This window comes from Lasioglossum baleicum, chromosome 11 (genome assembly GCF_051020765.1).
Source record: "Lasioglossum baleicum chromosome 11, iyLasBale1, whole genome shotgun sequence".
Taxonomy (NCBI): domain Eukaryota; kingdom Metazoa; phylum Arthropoda; class Insecta; order Hymenoptera; family Halictidae; genus Lasioglossum; species Lasioglossum baleicum.
The window spans coordinates 14737779-14757234 of record NC_134939.1 but is presented as its reverse complement, the minus strand read 5'-3'; the positions used below and the strand labels follow the sequence as shown (position 1 = coordinate 14757234).

The 19456-nt window shown below is 35.3% G+C and overlaps 2 protein-coding genes across 3 annotated transcripts in view; one reads left to right on the top strand and one right to left on the bottom strand.

Moving 5' to 3' along the window:
• Positions 1-19456, bottom strand: part of LOC143213564 (P protein) — a 140797-nt gene that overhangs the window by 66983 nt on the left and 54358 nt on the right. The window lies entirely within an intron of this gene.
• Acj6 (abnormal chemosensory protein 6) overlaps positions 1-19456 on the top strand; it is a 102306-nt gene that overhangs the window by 43131 nt on the left and 39719 nt on the right. The window contains exon 3 of one of the 2 annotated variants that reach the window (XM_076433548.1): positions 12850-13038. In XM_076433548.1, coding sequence (XP_076289663.1) covers positions 12850-13038 — 189 coding nt within the window. Of the gene's footprint in view, positions 1-12849; positions 13057-19456 lie in introns of both variants that reach the window. The other variant, XM_076433547.1, reaches the window with a different exon arrangement.

Sequence of the window (19456 nt, the reverse complement as noted above, 5' to 3'; positions counted from 1 at the left end):
ACACGACGCCGCGTTTCGCAGTACGCATCATTAATACACCGGTAATTACGTTATCCAATGAACGACATCAATTATTAGCGGAGAGTATCGAATGTGCCCGCGGCGACAAGTTACGCGGCAGAGCAGACGCCGCCGCGTCGCGAGAGAGAGAGAGGGAGAGCTTCCTGCGGGAAAATATCGAGCGTGATATAAATTTGGATCGGTTCTATATCGATGACGGTGACGGCGGGGTTCAGTCCCGTCTGTGTCACAACTGAAACTGAATTTGATCATAGCAGAGGACAGCACACGGTGCGACGCGAGGCGACGCGACTCGGCGCCGGTAATATAGGTACTCGTTACTCTAAACAGCAGGTACTCCGCCATGCAAGTGATAATTTGAACAGTCTGCTCACTTTCGTGTCAGACGTCAGATTTTCTGGAAGAATTTATTAATTCATGTGTCAGACTACTTTGCGATGTAGGTTATCGGACGGAAATAACATAATTGTCCCAATTTGCGATATCCGCCGTCCACCGGTTCGAGAACGATCTGCATTTAGACTTAAATAACTGTCGTTTTTAGTCGTCAACTTTCCTCGGTAAAGGATCGTATTTCAGAACAACCTTTTCCGAATCGTTATTATTCTTCTTTTATCCTTGTTTCTGAACTAGCAGACTTCAAAATTAACACAATCACCATTTCATTTTAAAATTCTTACTTTACGTTACGTTATTTTTCCGCGATGATCTCCGCCAGGACTTTTGCAGCGATCATTTCATTTTCTCGAGGTGGAAAAGTATTCTATAATCTGTCTATCGAACCCGAAATCGTTTATTAGATATTTAGATAGATTTGTCGATGTTTTATTCAGGTTTTCAAATATTTGTTTCACGCATCTACAATACTTTAAAAGATGATTCTACAAATTGATCTAAGAATTACATGAAAATATACAGTTACGATACTACGGTTCCAGCTTTGTTTTCAAGTTATCAACGAGTTAGGTAAGAGAGCGAGCTTAGGTGTTGCTATAGGTGAACTTTAATCTTTAATGAATTGAAAACGAAGCTGATACAGCAATTTTGCCGTCCTTGATTTCTGTCTTGTTGTTAGATTGGCCTCCAGGATCACTTCCTAAAGTATGTACTAACTCTTAAAGTATGTGCAAGCTACGTAAAAATATATTATATATTGTAATAATGGACTATTTCACAAACAAAATATACTAACATTACAAAACACCTTTTTAAATTGTAGCAAGCATGGTTATATTTTAAAAATCTTGACACCACAACAGTTTAAAAAATATATATATAACTTTCTTATTTTAAGTAACGAAAACAGGTTATAAAAACTAGATTTGGTATTTGCAAAGTATTATCGTTTACAGTGTTTCTAGTTTAAAACAATGATTTCCAGCCGACAGTGAAAAATAGCCCGAACAATGGCCGAATTAAAAAAAAAGTCAAGTAAAATAAATGACGAGATCATTGTTCCCGGTAAAATGGAGAAGTTATTTACCGTTTGGTATTTACGTAAAAAGCTTGTTTCGTTATGGTTTGTCAAAATTTGTCTTTACGGTTTCGCGCAAAATAAATGTCGAGTTGTTTGAATCAAATAAAATGATAAAAACAGTAATCGCGAATAGGAAAGCATTCATTTGACTGCGCACTAAAGATATACTGCGTAGCTGCGACAACGGTAATACATTTTCACAATTGCAGATTTTAAAGTGCATTTTGCCGTCAGCCGAGTAAACTCCTTCTGAATTCTTGATTGTTTTTATTTTAAACCGCGGGCTGATTTTCAATTGCTACTGCGTAATGGAAAACAGAACAGCAGCCATTATATAGTCATGATTGTGTACGGTGTGTTCAAGTGCATCGAGTTGTGCCCCATTCACCATAACATTCGGGTCTACCTATTTTATTTATGCACTTTATTTCAGTCTGACAAAGGCGTTTCGATTTTTTCTCAATTTGAAACGCTGCACAAAATGATGGAGGAATGAAAACGTATAATAAAAATTCAATAAGAATTAATTGGTTGGTTTTACAGTGCTTAATGTTATAAAATAATATCTTTATTACGGTATTACGTATGTTAACTCAACTGTGTTCAGATTTGAGTTTTAAAGACTCTCCTAAATTACAGACACCAATAACCATTCGAAAACTTGTATTATTAGACTGCGGATCTTCATGCAAAATAAAAAATGTTTGCATTGATTGCAGGACACAGGAGCCAAATAAAAATTGCATTCTACTTTTAATTATCCTATTAATCCGCCGTCGCGGAGAACATGTTCGCAAAGGAAAGAATTACTTCAAACGACGTCGAGAATCCTCTTCTTACTTCCAAGGAAGTACAACATTATTGGGACACTCTGTATACATCAATTGCAAGATGTAGGAAATTTCTTAATAATTTTAATGGACTGAGAATGATACAGCGGTATACGTGAATTCTTTAAATGTTTTTATTGTTTTGGTTTTGCACTTTTCCATTGCACTAGATTTAGAAACTGCATACGTATACTCTAATAATACAGCGGTACATATATGTAAATTCTTTAAATGTTTTTATCGTTTTGCATTTGACCGTTTTGCATATTTGTTGTGAGAACATAAAAGCCGCAGTCTAGCTATTCGTATTGCTGGGTGGATTCACCTTGCTGGCTACACGAAATCTTAATTTATGCCATAATCGCTTACAGCGGGAGAGTTATTGCACGGCGGATAGTTAAATGGGATACAAGTTAAATATAATGGTTCGTAAAACGTGGTAGGTTACGAGCTTAATCATTCCCGCCTTCTCGCAAATCAGCTCGAGCAGATAAATTACACGGACGGTTTGTAGGGTGCGATAATTCAATTGTAATTGGCTAATCTTTAACGTGCGGGAGTAGGAGTAGGAAGGCGTATTTAACGGGTGGGTTTGCCGCAGGCAGCTCGGAAAAATGACTCTATTAACCACGGGGACGTACCGGATCGAGCCCGAAGGGAGACTCCGCTGAAACTTTGCTAAACAACTGCACGAGGTGCTAACTACATAGTTAACAAGAGCAATCTGTATCCGTAGCCCGGTGTTACCGTCGCTTTCCTCATTTCTGTCCTGCTTCCACCAATTCTGATGTCTTGAGAAAACTTCTCTGCTGACATATACAAAGAATGCTCTAAATTCGAACGAACGACTACAGAGCGTCACACTAATTCTCGACTCCTTCGTGTAAAATCAGAATTGTGTTGACCCTTTATTATTAATGCCGTACTTAAAGGACTGTCGTAAAGGTTGGGATACGTTTTGTTTTTTAGCTGTAAAATTTCGTTGGAAAGATATTGTTTCCAGCTACATTTTTGTTCCAGCAAGTGTAATGATCGGTTTCCGATTACTTCTTAAGTGTTTTTCATTACGTCTCCTGACATATGCGAGAGTTTCCCATAAAAGACTACTACAATACGTATCTGTTGGCACGTTAGGAACTTGTCCAACTAATTATAGCCAAAAATGGTAGTGAAATGTCATTCATCGCTAATTGCTTGTTGTTTTAATGACAGGTAAATCCTTTTTTATAATTACGGTTCCAATTCTAATCATCGCCGCGTGTATAAGTAATAATATGAGCATTGGTTCATTAATACCAAACGAACAGAAGAGTCATAAAGTGGGGAACAAGTAATCAGCACGCTATGCGTCGAGGAAATTCATGACTGTTGCAATGACCAACAATTTACGGCTAATATGGCATTAAATAGTTTTATAATATTAATGACATCAAAACACAAATCTGTAGACTATATGACATCGCGTCCAACTAACTCGTACACGTTCGTTTGCGAACCTACCGTCGAAATTCTGCCATCGACGTATCGAACCGTCGCGATTAATCGAAGTTCGAAGTGATAAAAAAATCCAAGGTGTAAAGATCTGGAAGTTTGCAACAAAGATATTTTCGATGTAAGTCTTAGGGGCTTCACCCTGTATACGTGTCCAGATACTTTTGAACGGTATTGTACATATGGAGCTTCTGTAGCTAGAGCACCCTCAACCTCAACCTCAACCCAAGTCCTTCTCCCTCGTTTCAAGAGAAAAGGTAATCTAGAATTTATCGTCCTATTAACACTTTGCTTAAGTGCAGTATTTGTTTCTGTTAGCAAGACTGTCTGTCACACAGCAAACGGGTTTACCTTTACCGCCGCGTGGATACACGTCGAAGGTAGTACCAAAGTTTTGCAACCGAACTTTATCGGTGTCTACTACAGTCCTCGACAAAATAATAAGACACCTAGCATACTTTTAAATTTCTTGTATTTGAAGGTGGAAAGTGTACACTTCGTTACATTCTGAATACTACATACTATCTCCAAAGTAAACACGCAAAATCTTAGGATTGTATCGCATACCATAGCAAAATTAGAGAAAGATATGTGAACACGGACTGACATTGCTTCGACAAAAGTATTAGACATTCGGCTTATTTTCCACTCATGTAACTTCTGCCATTAAGTGTTCTACTGCGAACGTATTCAGACGTTGAATCTTGTGATTTTCTTACAGTATAAGTACATTTATTACAACGAAAAATAAATAATGGGTCGAGGAAAGCAGTTAGATAAAAGTCTAGTCGATCTAGAATGATCTAGTGAGCTCGATTTACAAATATGCTAGGTGTCTTATTATTTCGTCGAGGACTGTATCAATGAAAGTAAAGAAGAAATGTTTAATTTTCGAGTTAAAATACTCCGACGATCTATTTTTATTAGATTCCCGCGACAATATTTTATGAATATCGCGTACATGTTGAACACGTCCAAATAACAACATTTCGTCGTCGTAAGTGAATTCTTCGACGATCGTTCTGCAAGTTACGTAAGTTATGCAAGGAAACAGATTCCTAGAGCGCGAAACGGCAGGAAAAAGATGCGCTATACATAAACGGCGCGGTGTCTTCCCTAGTCTTCCTTACAGAAACGAAGGGGAATAGACAAAGGAACTTCGAATTAGAAAAGTGGTGGTAGTTCAGCAACCTACAGACAGCCAGTAGGTACACGTACTCTACAAAGACCAAAGAAGTTCATAAATAATCGAAGCATTGATGTACGACGGTGGTTTTCGCATGCAATATTGATCCATGTGAACATCACAGTTTATAATGAAATAAGTGGACAGTGTATCCCTTTCAGCCTCGACTAACATTGCTGAACTATGCGTACCGTAAACATCTAAAAATTTCATAACTCTAACAAAACTTTTTAGTTTCAACCCCTTTTCTAATTTTGCTTTTCTATCTTATGAGAATACTTGCGACGTTGCGACTTATATTTTAGCAAACTATAGCTATTTATCTCAGTAAGCGAAATTCAATTTTAAACGAGACAATTTGATAAGTATTCAAATTATTATTCAACTTCTTTCTGTTTACTAGGCATTTTATCTCTTTTATCTCGTCTATTGTATAAGAGAATAAATAAATGAACACTAACATATTTAGTAAATATTGTAAATACGCATCTTACAGAATCAACTATATAATCAAAAGTAACAATCATACATAGTCACATGACGTTTTCAAATTTATGATGCTCGTTTCAAATTGAAAGTTTCGAATATGTGTTGTTGTACTTCTTTGCCTCAAATGCTGCAGGTTCATAACGACACATAACATTTTGTAATTTCACCCATAGATGGATATCTAGTATTCTTTGTCTGTTGCGTTTTTAGCGTCGACGCGACCGGTTCGTTTAAAATGTTTTACAATGAGAAAGTACAACCAACAATTCAATTGTTGGCCTCCACATCACAAAGCCAATTGTTGGCTTTCAACAGAAATAAAAATCAATCAACCTTCTCTTGTATAATGTAAATGCATTACAATTGCTTTGCAGCAAGCAATGGTACTGCGCAAAATAATCGTGAATTTTCTTGTGCTTCGGTTCTTATTGGAAGATAAATGGTTACATTGTAAAATAACAATTTTATTAATTTCAAAATTTTATACATACACCAGTATATGGTGTTTTATACATACACCAGTGTATAGTCACCACCATTTTCTACAATTTTCTTCAGATTCGTACAATCTGTTTGAAATTTCGTAAAAACTTTAGATGGCAGGATCTCCAAAAATCGGGTACTAATTTTCGCAATCGGATTTTTATGCAAAATAAAAATTGTCTACCTGAATCGCAACAAACTGGAGTGAAATAGTCTTACTCTTCTCCGGATTGCAGTTGTCGGAGGGGAATAGGTTGGAACTGCCTGATCTAGGGCTGGGGGTAAACGCACTCCTCAAAAGTAGAAGTAAACAATATTCACTACTGTGCAAAAGGAAGAAGCACCTAGTATAATTATAAGATATAATGACAAACAATATCTCTATGTAGAAATTGTAATGCACAAGCGGAACAGCTTGTGTGCGGAATCCTTTATCAAACCTTACTGTGTTCTTATTTGATTTTTTACGCTTTTCTATTAAATATGGCCGGGTGCTTCTTTCTTTTGCACAGTAGTGTACATATTTTTGATACATGGACGTATTAGAATATAATACAGGGTAATGTCCCTTGTTAGAATAGGTTAATGGACGTTCGCGGAGGATCCGCAAAAGGAAGTCTAGAATTATTATTAGAACCGATTTTAAAATAGTTATAGAAACGTCATCGAATTGATAGCATTATACCGGTATTATAATAGTCACAGACCAGATTTTCGAATCAATATTCGGTCTAAAGCAAGGAGTATTAAAGAATAAATATCCATCTGAAAATATGATATTGTATATCACCAACTTATCAATGTGAAATCGTTTGTTGTTATTCAGATACTGGATTAATTGTCGTGTACATTAGTTATAAATAGACTCCGGATTTTATGCATTTAAAACAGTGGACATATATTTAAAAAATTTAAGGACATCAACGTATTAGTTCCAGTTCAATAATATAATTAAAACAAGAATGAACTTTTTATGTAACCTCTGTGACTGGGAATCGACGTAGACATTTTTTATTTTGCATAAAGATCCGCAGTCTAGTTATAAAAAAAAGTACACCACAATTTATATATTTATTATTATGCTTCTTCTTGAAACTGCAAACATGTTTTGCGTTGTGTCACTTTTCTTATGAATGAAGGATTTATGAAAGCAATAACAGGGAACAACGATGTCATATTTATACCGAATTTAGGACGAAAAACATCAGTACGGTGTATTGATTGCCCTAGTCTTCAGATGCAAATCCGATAAGAGATCATCTATTATGGAACATACACTTCGAGGAAAACGTCACTAACAATGCCTGTCTAGTAGACCGAAAAAGTAATCGTATCGGAAAATTCCACATGTTAATGAAAGAGATCGGACATATCATTGCAATAAAAACGTACGGCTTTATGCATACAGGCTGTCTCAAAAATGTTGTATTTCCTTGAACTTGTTGACTCCTAAGGTCGTTTGAAGTCAGTTTTTCACTTTTTATCGAAAATCTTCTCCGCGGCTTTCTTATGGAGTTATTAATGAAAAAAGGTGGGCCAATCAGAACGCGGCTACAGCGGACGAGTTCTGCTCGGCCAATGCCAAAATAAAATTTCAATGTCAGGCTTGTAATATTAAATATTGTATATTTATTACGTAGTACACGTCCAATATGCATTATACATATAAATATGCATCATCAACTATGGGAAGTCGCAAAAAGCGAAACGCTGTGGGTCTGTTTAGGTAAATCGTTTCAAAATTTAATTATACCTTTTAACTGGGAATTACAAGTTACTGTTAATTCAACAAATAATTCTTTCACTTTATTATGTCATCACTTTATTATTTACAACGTACGTAGATTATGGTAAAGTTGTTGTTACGTGAATTTCATTTGCCTTACGCTACATCTCCCTAGGCTGTGTACGATTGAAAAGTCAAACGATCAGTTAAACGGTGAAGCATATACCAATAATATTTTTGATGTTCAGAATATCAATTTACGGAGGCGTTTGTTACGGCGAAAAGTTCTAACGTCGCGCATTAAAATCGATACGATTTTCTAGAAATAATATGACAATAGTCCTCGCGAGGCAGACAAGCCTTGCAATGCGCCGCGAGTGACAGATGCAGGTGACGCAAAATATCCCATATAATATCGATTGCCACGGTGTGCAAGCGTATCTAGACAAGGCGAAGCCATGAATTCGATTCGCAACTGTTATTAATATGTCGCCGGGTAAGTAATCGTATTACCCCTCCAGCCACGATTGTTCGCCATTTATCATTGTCCCCATGAAATTACGTGATTCATCATTGCCATTTAAATTATAATATACTATCAATGACATGACTGTGTGACATTATAATTATAGATTCTTTACAACGAAATGACGAATTATATTAACACTGCGTTAATACGATTATAATAACAATTATAATGTTCCAACGTTAAGATGAAGCTATTCTATACCTTGTCCAACGCCTGCGAGGCAGTAGAATTATTTCTACAAAACTAACAATGCAAACAGTAGGGGAGACCGGGACTGAAAGTTCTCTGTCGTCCATTTTTGTGCCGTCCGCGATAGTATAGCGTGTTTTTAACGAAGGCTTAGTTACGTAAATACTAGTTAAGTAAATATTATTTGATCATTACTTTTTCTGGTTTATTTCAATGATTTAATATCGATGTCACTGACTCTTTTATCCTTATCTTTCCACGTGTAAATTGGGGCTAGTTGCTACTGTAACTTGGGGCACATTGTTCCATAACAACTTGCTCCGTCGCGAATGTATTCATATGTACATGTATATGTATGTAAACAAGAATTATTAAAAAACTATTCTCGAGTCAACTCGAGTTGGCGAATTACAAATATCGATTTTAGTTGACTTTCTTTTGTGGAAGATATACATTGTCGACGTGTTATCTCGAAATTTGTTAATATTCTCTCCGTGGGATACTTGAACATTACTTAGAAGTCGATAATGTGTATACATATTATTTTTCATTGAATACTAGATAATATAAAATTCGCATTCAGAATTGCAAAGTTGAAATTATAAAATTGAATGCAATTTTATATTCGTTTCCGCGTTACATATGCAGTCATGAATACTTATGAGTTTGTATCTACAAATTGTAAGTTGATAAAGGGGACCATACACCACACCCCTCCGCGGGTCCGGTTTTAGTAGCACTTCAACCCGAAAATATGCTGTCCAGCAGCCCTAGGGACATTTGATAACCAAACGAATTTGATTACCGAATCTCATAGGTCATACGTAGTTGCTTTTAACGTACCTTTGCCCGAGCGAATAATCACTGAATATGTATATTTCAGTTTAGGTACGTTGAACATAGAAAAGACAATTGTAGAAAATTATTCATTTCAGTTTTACAGTTCGTTTGAACGCTAGCAATGATTAGACTGTGGATCTTTGTGCAAAATAAGAATAGTCTGTATCGATTGCAAGAAATACAAACTAAATTGAATGCTGTAACTTCCCTTAATGGTTTTAATACAGGAGAAATCATACATTGACTTTCATCTACGTAATCATTGCCAGTTTTGTTATAAATGCATAAAGATTCGCAGTCTAGTTATGATACAATATTCAAATAGAATACTGTAATTAAACTGCAGATTTTATGCATTTACAACAAAAACGACCAGATGAAATACAAAACTATCAAGCTATTAGAAGAATTTACGGTATTATTAGAATTATAATATTCGTAGAATTTTAGATATTTTCAGCTGATTAAATTTATTAGAAGAAGACATACGTTCTCATTTATCTTACGTTTGTTACAGTTGATTTGAAATATTTTTATATCGCATAAAGACCCGCAATCTAGTAATTATGTTCGTGAAAATAACGGTTGTATCGTGTAGGAATATATTTACTGTAAAATATTATACATATTAAGGTATGTTGAAATAGTCCAAAATAATTATAAAATAATTTTACCATTCAAATGCATTTCAACCTTGCCATAATGAAGATATATTGATATCGTTATGTATAAAGGACATGTATGTGAAATAATAACAATAATAACAATGTGAACAATATAAATATATTGTCACGTCGCAATAGCAAAGATAATTACAAAAAATTTTGCAGTGCGACTGTCAGTTTAAATGAAACTTTCGTGTGATTCAAAGTCTGTGAAAAGCTAAATCCAAGTTTCCAGTGTCAAAACTATTTTTAGTATATCGATCGGACGGCCATGTTGAGTCCGTAGAGTGACCTCTGACCGGATACATTTATACATATAAACGAACCACGTACTTATTTGCATTATAGGGCTTTAAGCAATATTTTCGACTAATATAATTCCCATGTAAACATATAAATAATCGGTATAACAAAAATATTCGGCACATTACAAAATTGTACACTTTTACAGAATTAGAAAACTATTTTCCGGAATTATTCTCCATAAACTTCACTGAAACGAAATCCCTTTTTACATTTTTTCCACGCGTCGCATTTCCAAAGTAATCAAATCGAGTTATTCAGTGAAAATATAAAAAAACGTGCGTGTGTGCTGGGTTTGGGACATAGTTGGATAAAATTTAGAGATCAAATATTTTTAAAACATTTAAAAAATGTATCAGATAATATTATACATTCTTACATATTAGCCGTTGTTTTTAAATGTGGTATAAGTCCATTTTTGGACAAAATGAGTTAATGGTAGTTTTACTCAGATATTTTAAAAAGAAATTAATAAATAAGTGGACTTATGCCACTTCCAAGAACAACGGCGCATACATTATACATGTATAACAAACGAAAATGGATAAAAATGAAATATATTTAGTTGAATGATTCCATGTATTCACTCAATATTTGAGCCTTGTATTTCCAATATATTGTAAACCATTTTATGGCTTTAAAAACAAATAAAAATTTCGATGACGAGGTAGATCGCTTAAAATTTCATCGTTTAGGCCTCTCTTTCGGAGACATAGAATCAGTCAAGCTGAATCGGTCAAATATGATTTTAAAAATTAACCACGACAAATAAAATATTTAACTTTCAAGGATAGTGACTCAAAATGAAATAGATTATTTATACTTTACTATTCGCAATAATCGTGTATCAATCACTGATGTCGAGCTTGTCCCAATTTTAAAATAAGCTTGGAATTCCATAAATAAATGATCAATCTATGCAGATCTGGGGCTAATTCCTTTTACACAATATGAACACAAACGTTTATCGTCTTATCGAATGTAATGACAGCAGATTTGGTGCATTTATGACGAAAACGAGTAGACGTAATTTAAAACACGAAAGATATTAGAAGAATTAAAAAATTCTGTTGTATTATTTTCAACCTATTAAACAAATGAAATGGAACTAAGAATATTTAGGATATGTTATCGAAGAGAACGATATACAGGTCGGAAACGGTATCGCCGCGGTAGAAAAATTTCCCGTACCTCAAAATACGAAAAATCTACAAAGTCTTAAATAAATAAAATAAAGTCTAAATAAACCTACAAACCTATAATCGCAAAACCCTGTATAATTTACTGAAGACTGATGTTCAATTCCATTTCGGTACAAAAGAATTAGACTATTAGAGGTATTCGAGGAAATTAAATGAAAATTAATATCATCTCGGTACTTGCTATTTATAGTCCAAAGGACCCAATTTAATTCCACTGCGATGCCAGTACCCTAGGTTTTGATGCAGTACTGTTTCAACGAAAACCGGATATGAAATACCATCCCGTTCTGTATTTTTCAAAATGTACAGCCGAGTTTAAGCGTCGCGCGTCGTTAGCACAGTTTCGAACTGGAAACACTTGCTGTAATTTATGCGTTGCTCCTCATGCCAGTTCAGAGTTTATTTATAGGGACTAAAGTTTAAGATAGCTATCGATTGCGAATCCTTGAAACTTACATTTAGGAAAAAGGATGAATCCACGCATCGCAAGATGTGCTTTAGAGCTCCAAAGTTCCGACTATGAAGTGGAGCATCGACCCGGTACGCGGATGCAACATGTAGATGCGCTTAGTAGAATGACTAATATACTAATTGTCGAAGATAATCCGTTAGAAGTAAATGTACCGATATATGGAGATCCGGAAATTAGGTAATTACGCATAGAATTAGAAGAGCAGAAACATCCGTTCTACGAAATGAGGAATGCTTTAATTTAATGTATCGGAACGAAAAATTCAGTACGTAATATTTAGACTGCGGATTTTATGCATTTATGATGAAAATGTTTAGGTGAAACACAAAACAGTAAAAATATCTGACGATTTGAAAAATACGATTATATTCTCTGTGGCATAATAAAATTATTAAGACAAGAAATAAATGTTTGTGCAGCTCCTATTTCTTGTAATTGACTTGGAAAACTTTTATTTTGCATAAAGATCCGCAGTCTAGTAATATTCCTCTACGTTCCCGTTTTCATGGAAAGTCCCATATTTGTTGACAGCGGATTTTATATAAAAATGAATTAAAAAATGCTGTTATATAGTTTTCAACCTATTAAACATATCAAGAAAGAAAGTAAATTTCTATTTTACTCCAGTTTGTCGCAAATCAGGTAGAAAAAGTTTATTTTACTTGAAGATCCGCTGTCTAACGATAATTTTATTAGAGCAGTAATTTTGTTAGTAAAATACAATGTAATACCGTCTCCTTTCCTCTACCCTTGAATCCGTCTCACCCTAAACTGAAAACTAGTCAGATCGTATGGTATCAAGGACATTAAGAGATTTGTCCGATGTGATTTAAATTCGTTTAAAAAGACTTTCTTCGAGGCTTCCTTGAAGAGTGCCTGCTACTTCAACCTGACTCGTGATCCATGATTCTTCAATCAGTGTCACGCGTCGCTTTTAACGTTTCAGGGTGACTTATTCGGGGGCTTGAACAGTGGTCTACAAGACGGCTTACTTTCGAGGGCGGAGGCTTTAGCTGCGGATTTAGGAAAACACAACGCGGGCACCCCAATGCCTCTGAAGCATGACCCTGTTTCCGTCTACCATCATGGAGCCCATATGCCAACCCCCCATCCAAATAACCGGCCGCATCATCAGGTACATTCACACCTCTTTGTGAGTCCGCTTTTTTGATATACTATACACATATGTATCAATATTTTCTGCACGAACACGCGGTCATTGTCATTGATAAACAATGATTGTTCCTTTTTGATTGCATGAAAAGCGTTTCGGTAATTACATGAAACAAGATTCACCTCGCCGAATTCAATGGTCTTGAATTGTATTATCAATGTTAATAATCTCGAAACGTTTCATCTGTTCAACTCTAGTTTCAACACTAAATGAAAGATTTCGCACGTTTTCAACGTTAAAGAAGCTATAAACAACAACTCCTAGTATTTTCTCTGTAATTCCGATCAATTGTAATTTTGTCTAAAAATTTCTTCGCGTCTTGTAGTAAACTAATTGCTCTAACTTTCCGAAACAATCCAAGTAGTATGGTCCGATGTTAAAAAAGTTATCATCCTTTCATAAGTGTCCGAATATTATTGTGATTTACTGTATCTCTCTCTTTAGACCATGGTACACTGGCGGGCAAAAGAAAGTTTAGATAAGAATGTATACTCTGACTACCATAATTTTCACAAATTTTTATAGTTTCTTTAAAACACATAGTGTAACAACTATTAACTATTAATTTAGATTATCTACTTGATCAGTTTATTGTCCAGAGTGCCAGGGGCTTACACCGAATTCGTAACACTTAAGAGTGGGAATAAGTTACTTAATCATAGTATGGTAGTTTTTTAGTAGTACATATGTATGTTGCGAGAACATAATTATTTGTACCGCTCATAAAATGCAGCAACACTCTTCGTGTCGTCGCTTTTGTACGCAATTATTTCAATTACTTTATGGTCTTATTTGCTCGTATTTTATTCGTAGCCGTAGCAGTACCTCATTTACAATTGACATGCAATTAAGTATTTAAGGGACAGTAATGGTATGCGACTAATATGCTGAAGGAATTGTAAAAAGAAAACAGCTTTTCTACTTTAATATTATACATTGACTACCGCGTTAGCCATGTGTATGCGTAGGTGAGAAAATCAATTGTTTACGTTAATATTTTCAGTGTAAAATAACGATCATTGCACAAAGGAATAATTTCAAAACATTATTTTCGTGCCTAGTTTAAAAAAGAAACTATTACTATACTATTTATGAATTCAAATTAAATTATCTGTATGTTTCAAATCAGCAATAGACATGCATTTATGTATTTTCATTGATTACAATATACGTATAATACGTGTGTATTCTTGCCAAGTATAATGAAGGTATTCTCGCAATTAATAAATTAACAAGCGCTAAAGTATCTTTCACGATTTTACAGTATTTTTCATAATGATTAAGAATTCTAAATGTGTTCGATTAAAAGATTCTTCTCTACAAGTGCGTACAATTTTTTCTGTATTAACAAATTTTCTACCACATCTTCAGCAATCGTTAATATTATAATTTCTCTCCCTCGAGTAAAAACGCATTTTAACCCTTTGTCAGTAAAATTCATAATAAAGCGATTACTAAAATATTGCAAATGGAATAAGACCGGTATTAATGTAATTCCATTTACATTGTGATAGATTGTTATGTGCATAAATGGACACTGAAACATAATAATTTCATTAAAACTTAACATTTACATCACCGGAAAAGCTTACCAATGAAATAATTATTGCAACAAGGTGTGTACGTTGAAATCGTGCTAGTGCTCCGCAAAATCCAATGTTCGAATGTCACAATAAAATGCAACAAATTCTGCATGAGTGGTTTTAAATAACCGAAAATATCTGATCACGGGAAACAATTAATTACATTTTTAATTACACTCTATTATCGTCGTTAACGGTGCGCACAGCAGTTTTCATTCTCGTACTTTAATTATTAATACATTCACTATTCTCGCGGATACGGATAATTTCATACCTCATATAGGAAAAATGCCACGTTTCATCAATAATAAATCAATGTCTCAGAAAATCATTTGGCATCATATTAAAAAATTCTGAACAAAAAGTGTCTTGAATGAACAAAACACATGTCTAAATAATTTTGACACATAAATACTGAACGTACGATCATGTAACAAATATTTATTCAATTTCAAGTGGAAATGTACAATATATATTTTGAATACTTAACTATATGCATTTTTACAAATTATGTTATAGCCAAGTGTAAATCATGTGGTCGTTGAGGAACTCGCTGTTAATGCGACCACATTAAAATCAATTGTAAATAAATAATAATGATAAAATTATTTCAATTAGGAAGGATTAAATACATGTGTTAAAAAATGTGTCAGCACATTGTAATAAGTGGGAAAGTCATGCCTGTGTTCCAATTGAATTACAATTTGCTGCCTGTCGTTTGAGGGTTTTATGCTAATACAAGCAATCTGAGGTTCATGAGTGGAGGATAGTATAGCAGTAGGGTGAAATAACCAATGTGCAGCGACCCGGAATGATCTTTTCAAGCGTAGGGGCGTTGCCCATGTATTATCTCACCAGTGGGACAATTCGTAACACACTGGGCGGAACGCAATCAATTTTGACGGAGTTTTGTTTGTATTGTATGTACCAGCCCCACTTCGAAGATATTACCGAAATTGAATTGGGAAGATCAGAAGCTAAGCAAGCCACTTTCTGCCGATTTTTCCCAGAAATAAGAAGAAACAATTTTTCTAATAAAATGAATAATTTCTTATTCTTTTCACAAATATTTGGTTCTTTCTGGAAGAATTTTTTTAACAATCGTTTATCTAAACGAGTCTTGATTCTTTTCACGATATGGTAAAATATTAATCGATTGACAATAATTTAACGTAAGAACGGCAAAATTAACCCGTTCCCGTATCATTTTCTTTCAGAATCAAATGTTTAACATGTTTAAACAATCATAATGTATTAATATTGGATATCACTGTATTCGGGAAAGTCTACAGAATCTATTGCTGTAAAGAACAATTCAATATCTTTCATAACAACACCACAATATTTGTTTAAAGTTGAAAAATATGTTTTTTTCAAAGCCATGTTTCCCAAAAACTGTGTGTCCAGGAGAAAAATTCAGGACCGGATCGGAATCAGCGCAGAAAACTCTTATGAGATCCACCCAACAGTATATTGGAAACATAAAAAGGTTGAAATTTGTTGGACAGTGATATCCTGGTAGCTAATCACTCACTAAACATTTAAGTATTGCATAAGGTGTCACATCAATTTCATATCCACAAAATGACAAAAATTATGTACATGTAAAATGGAATTATTGTATGTAGGTCGGAAGAAAAGATTAATTTTCGAGTTAGAATAGCTGCAAGTGCAAAGGGTTAAAGTGTATGCCATTAATCACGAGACTGACTGCACATCAAGCAAATGCAAGGAAATCTAATGAATATTTTGAAAGTTCAATATACCAAAGTGCCCCCTGAACCAAACTTGTCCGTCTTGTTTGATCAGGCCGCCTGATTCAGGCGTGACCGAAATGTGTTCTCGGAGAACAATATTCCACCGGAAAAAAACCAGAAGAATCTTGATAAAAAAAAAAAAAAGATTGGTTTACTGTACGACTGTAGGTCGTGAGTATATCTGTTGGCCATCAAGTGGACACGTATGGATCGCAGTTCTGGCTTCCCGCAGTGCGGTGGCTGGAACACCCTCTTCTCGCTTACAGCTCGCCGTCTCACTCCCTTTCGAGTCGATCTACCCCGTACAGATGGTCAAACAGCAAGTGTCCCATAAAGTCTGTTTTTATACGCGAGGCTGACGAATTCAATAATGGCGATGTCCTACGAGGTACGGGTTCACCTAACGCGCAACGTATTACGTTCACGAACGCATGTAACGAGTTTTGTATCATTGGCACAAGTGGCGGGAGCGAGCGCGGGAGAAACGAAGAGGAATCGTGACGAGCGATAGGCTCCGCGAAAGAGAAACAGTGACAGAAGAAGAAAGAGAAGTAGGGAGAAATTCGACTAACCCTACCGTCGTGTCAGCATAATGATGAAATATTGCGGAGGTCTCCGGGGCCCTACCGTATACCCCCCTCGTTTCCCCCCCTCACCCCCTACCGCCGAGCTAGTCCCTTATTCACTCTATATTTGCCACCATCCCGTTTCAACCCTGTTCCTTCTTCCTCCTTCGTGCAGTTTGCCGCCACCCACAACCCTCAGTATTTCTGATATAACTATACTATTTCGTAGCACCCCCCGGACTGAAACCGTGCCATCCAGTTAGCTCGCCGTGCTGCACATTCCCGTGAGGATAAACGTTGCGTACATCAACGTCTCCGAACACATACGCGTGTCACACTCCGTCCGTGTAGGAAACGTCCCGTAAGCGCACATTCACGCAGGAATTAGAAGACACCGACCATTCTTTTAGCAAATTACACTCAAAATTCTCGCCGAGGCGGAATCTCGAAGACTCTAGAAAATATTTTACACAGAGACCATAGTGTATAACAGTTATTTTAACGAATTTAATGCAACACAATCGATAATTATCGAAAGCTTATGTTTCGTCACAGGGGAGACAGTGATCATTGATTTCACAGAAATTATTCGGAAAATTTAGTTTCTCCACAATATTAACCCTCAGCACTCGAGTAAATTCCCTATGGATTTTTAAATTTTGTGGATACGAAATTGGTATAATACCTCGTACAATATCTAAATGTTTAGCAAGTGATCAGACACTGACATATTTAATAATGTAAACAATATTTTCAATAATGGTTTTTAAGCAATTTTTAGTGGTATCTCAGAGTCACCATTCGAGTGCTAAGGATTAAATAAATCCTGAGTACAGTAACGAGTACAGTAACTTTTTTATTTATTACATTTTAAATGAACAAACCTTTTAACACCGTAGAATAATATCACATGAATAACAAAATGAATTCTTTTAACAAATATTTGAGTGATATTTATATTATCTTTAGTTTTGAAGCTGAAATTCCAGTACTTCGATACTAATTTTTGACAATAAAGCTTCAGCGGAAATCGGTTTTCTTTAAATGCTACTTCGTATTTACTGATACGTTATAAATGCATAAAATCCACGGTCTAGTTGCCTCTGAAAATATTAATAGAATTTGTCACGAGTTTCTGTACATACATTCATCATAATATTTTACCTCATTTCATGCATTTACATGAGATTCACATTGATAAGATACAAATGTTTATGAAAGACACTAGATTTGACACTTCTGTTGTAATTAAAGCGTATTTCATTTGCCAGGGGACTTCAGTTAAAGGGGTAGACTCGCGTTTCAGGATTGCAAGGGTGCGAGATGCTCATTTCTCGATAATGCAGGCGATGGGGTTGTTCAGTAGTCAATAGCGCTAGATGAAACATCAATCTAGGCTGCAGTCGCCCTCAAAAGTCTTATTTCTACGTTTACGAGGCGTAATTTGCATTATTCTGCACCATGTACCGCCTCAGTTTTATGAAAATAGTTACATGCGCAGCTTTATGCTTCCGAATATTGTAAATTACGCCTCGTAAACATAAAAATAGGACTTTTAGGGGTGATTGCAACCTAGATTAATCTTTTATCTAGCGCTTTTGACTACTGAAAACCCCCATCTTTGCATTATCGAGAAATGAGAAGGCGCATCCCGCATCCTTGCAATCCTGAAAACGCGATTCTACCCCTATAAGGAAGTAAATGTCTCGACTGGTCACTGAACGTTGCATCGTTTACTTAATTCTCCAAAGTGGCTCCTTAGTCGCGAACGTGCCATAAATAATATCTAAAGAAAAACCCCACGTGTACTGTTCTCTTGTGACGCGGAGCACATACTAATAATGAAAAAGTAGGGCATATTTTCACACTCACGAAACGCGCGGAAATAATAAGTGAACCCGCGTACTTACATGTTTAATATGTAGGAAAATTGTAAAGCGAACAATGTAATATCTTTAAAGAGGCTACCACGCGAACGCTGTTTGTCCTTGCGTTATTCTCTAGCAGGAAAAAATATGAAGAGAGCTCATAAATAATTTGTAAGGGGTCGCGCACACTACGCTTGCAGTGACAAACGCGGCACGTACAGCGGCGTAATTGTGCGTCTACTTTTTACGCGTTTTTTACGTCTCTTATTGTGTCTATGTATGGTATATCCTTCTCATTAAAAACTATATTCCACCGTTTATTACTTCCGAAATAGAATAAAATATCGACTATTTAAGCTAATAGGGAAATCAAATACATTTTAACAAACAGATATTCTTATAATAGAACATGTCAAGCAATCGCTTTTACATACAATTTACTGTTGCAATTCTTCTTAAATAAATGTTTGATTGTACAAATTAAAAGGGTGATTGTTCATTGTTTATGAAATAGTGCTTTTATTAAAACACTAATGACATCTTAATTACAAATTCTAATCTTTTTCTTTCGTAAGAACAATTATTTTATTCTGCTAGAAATTATA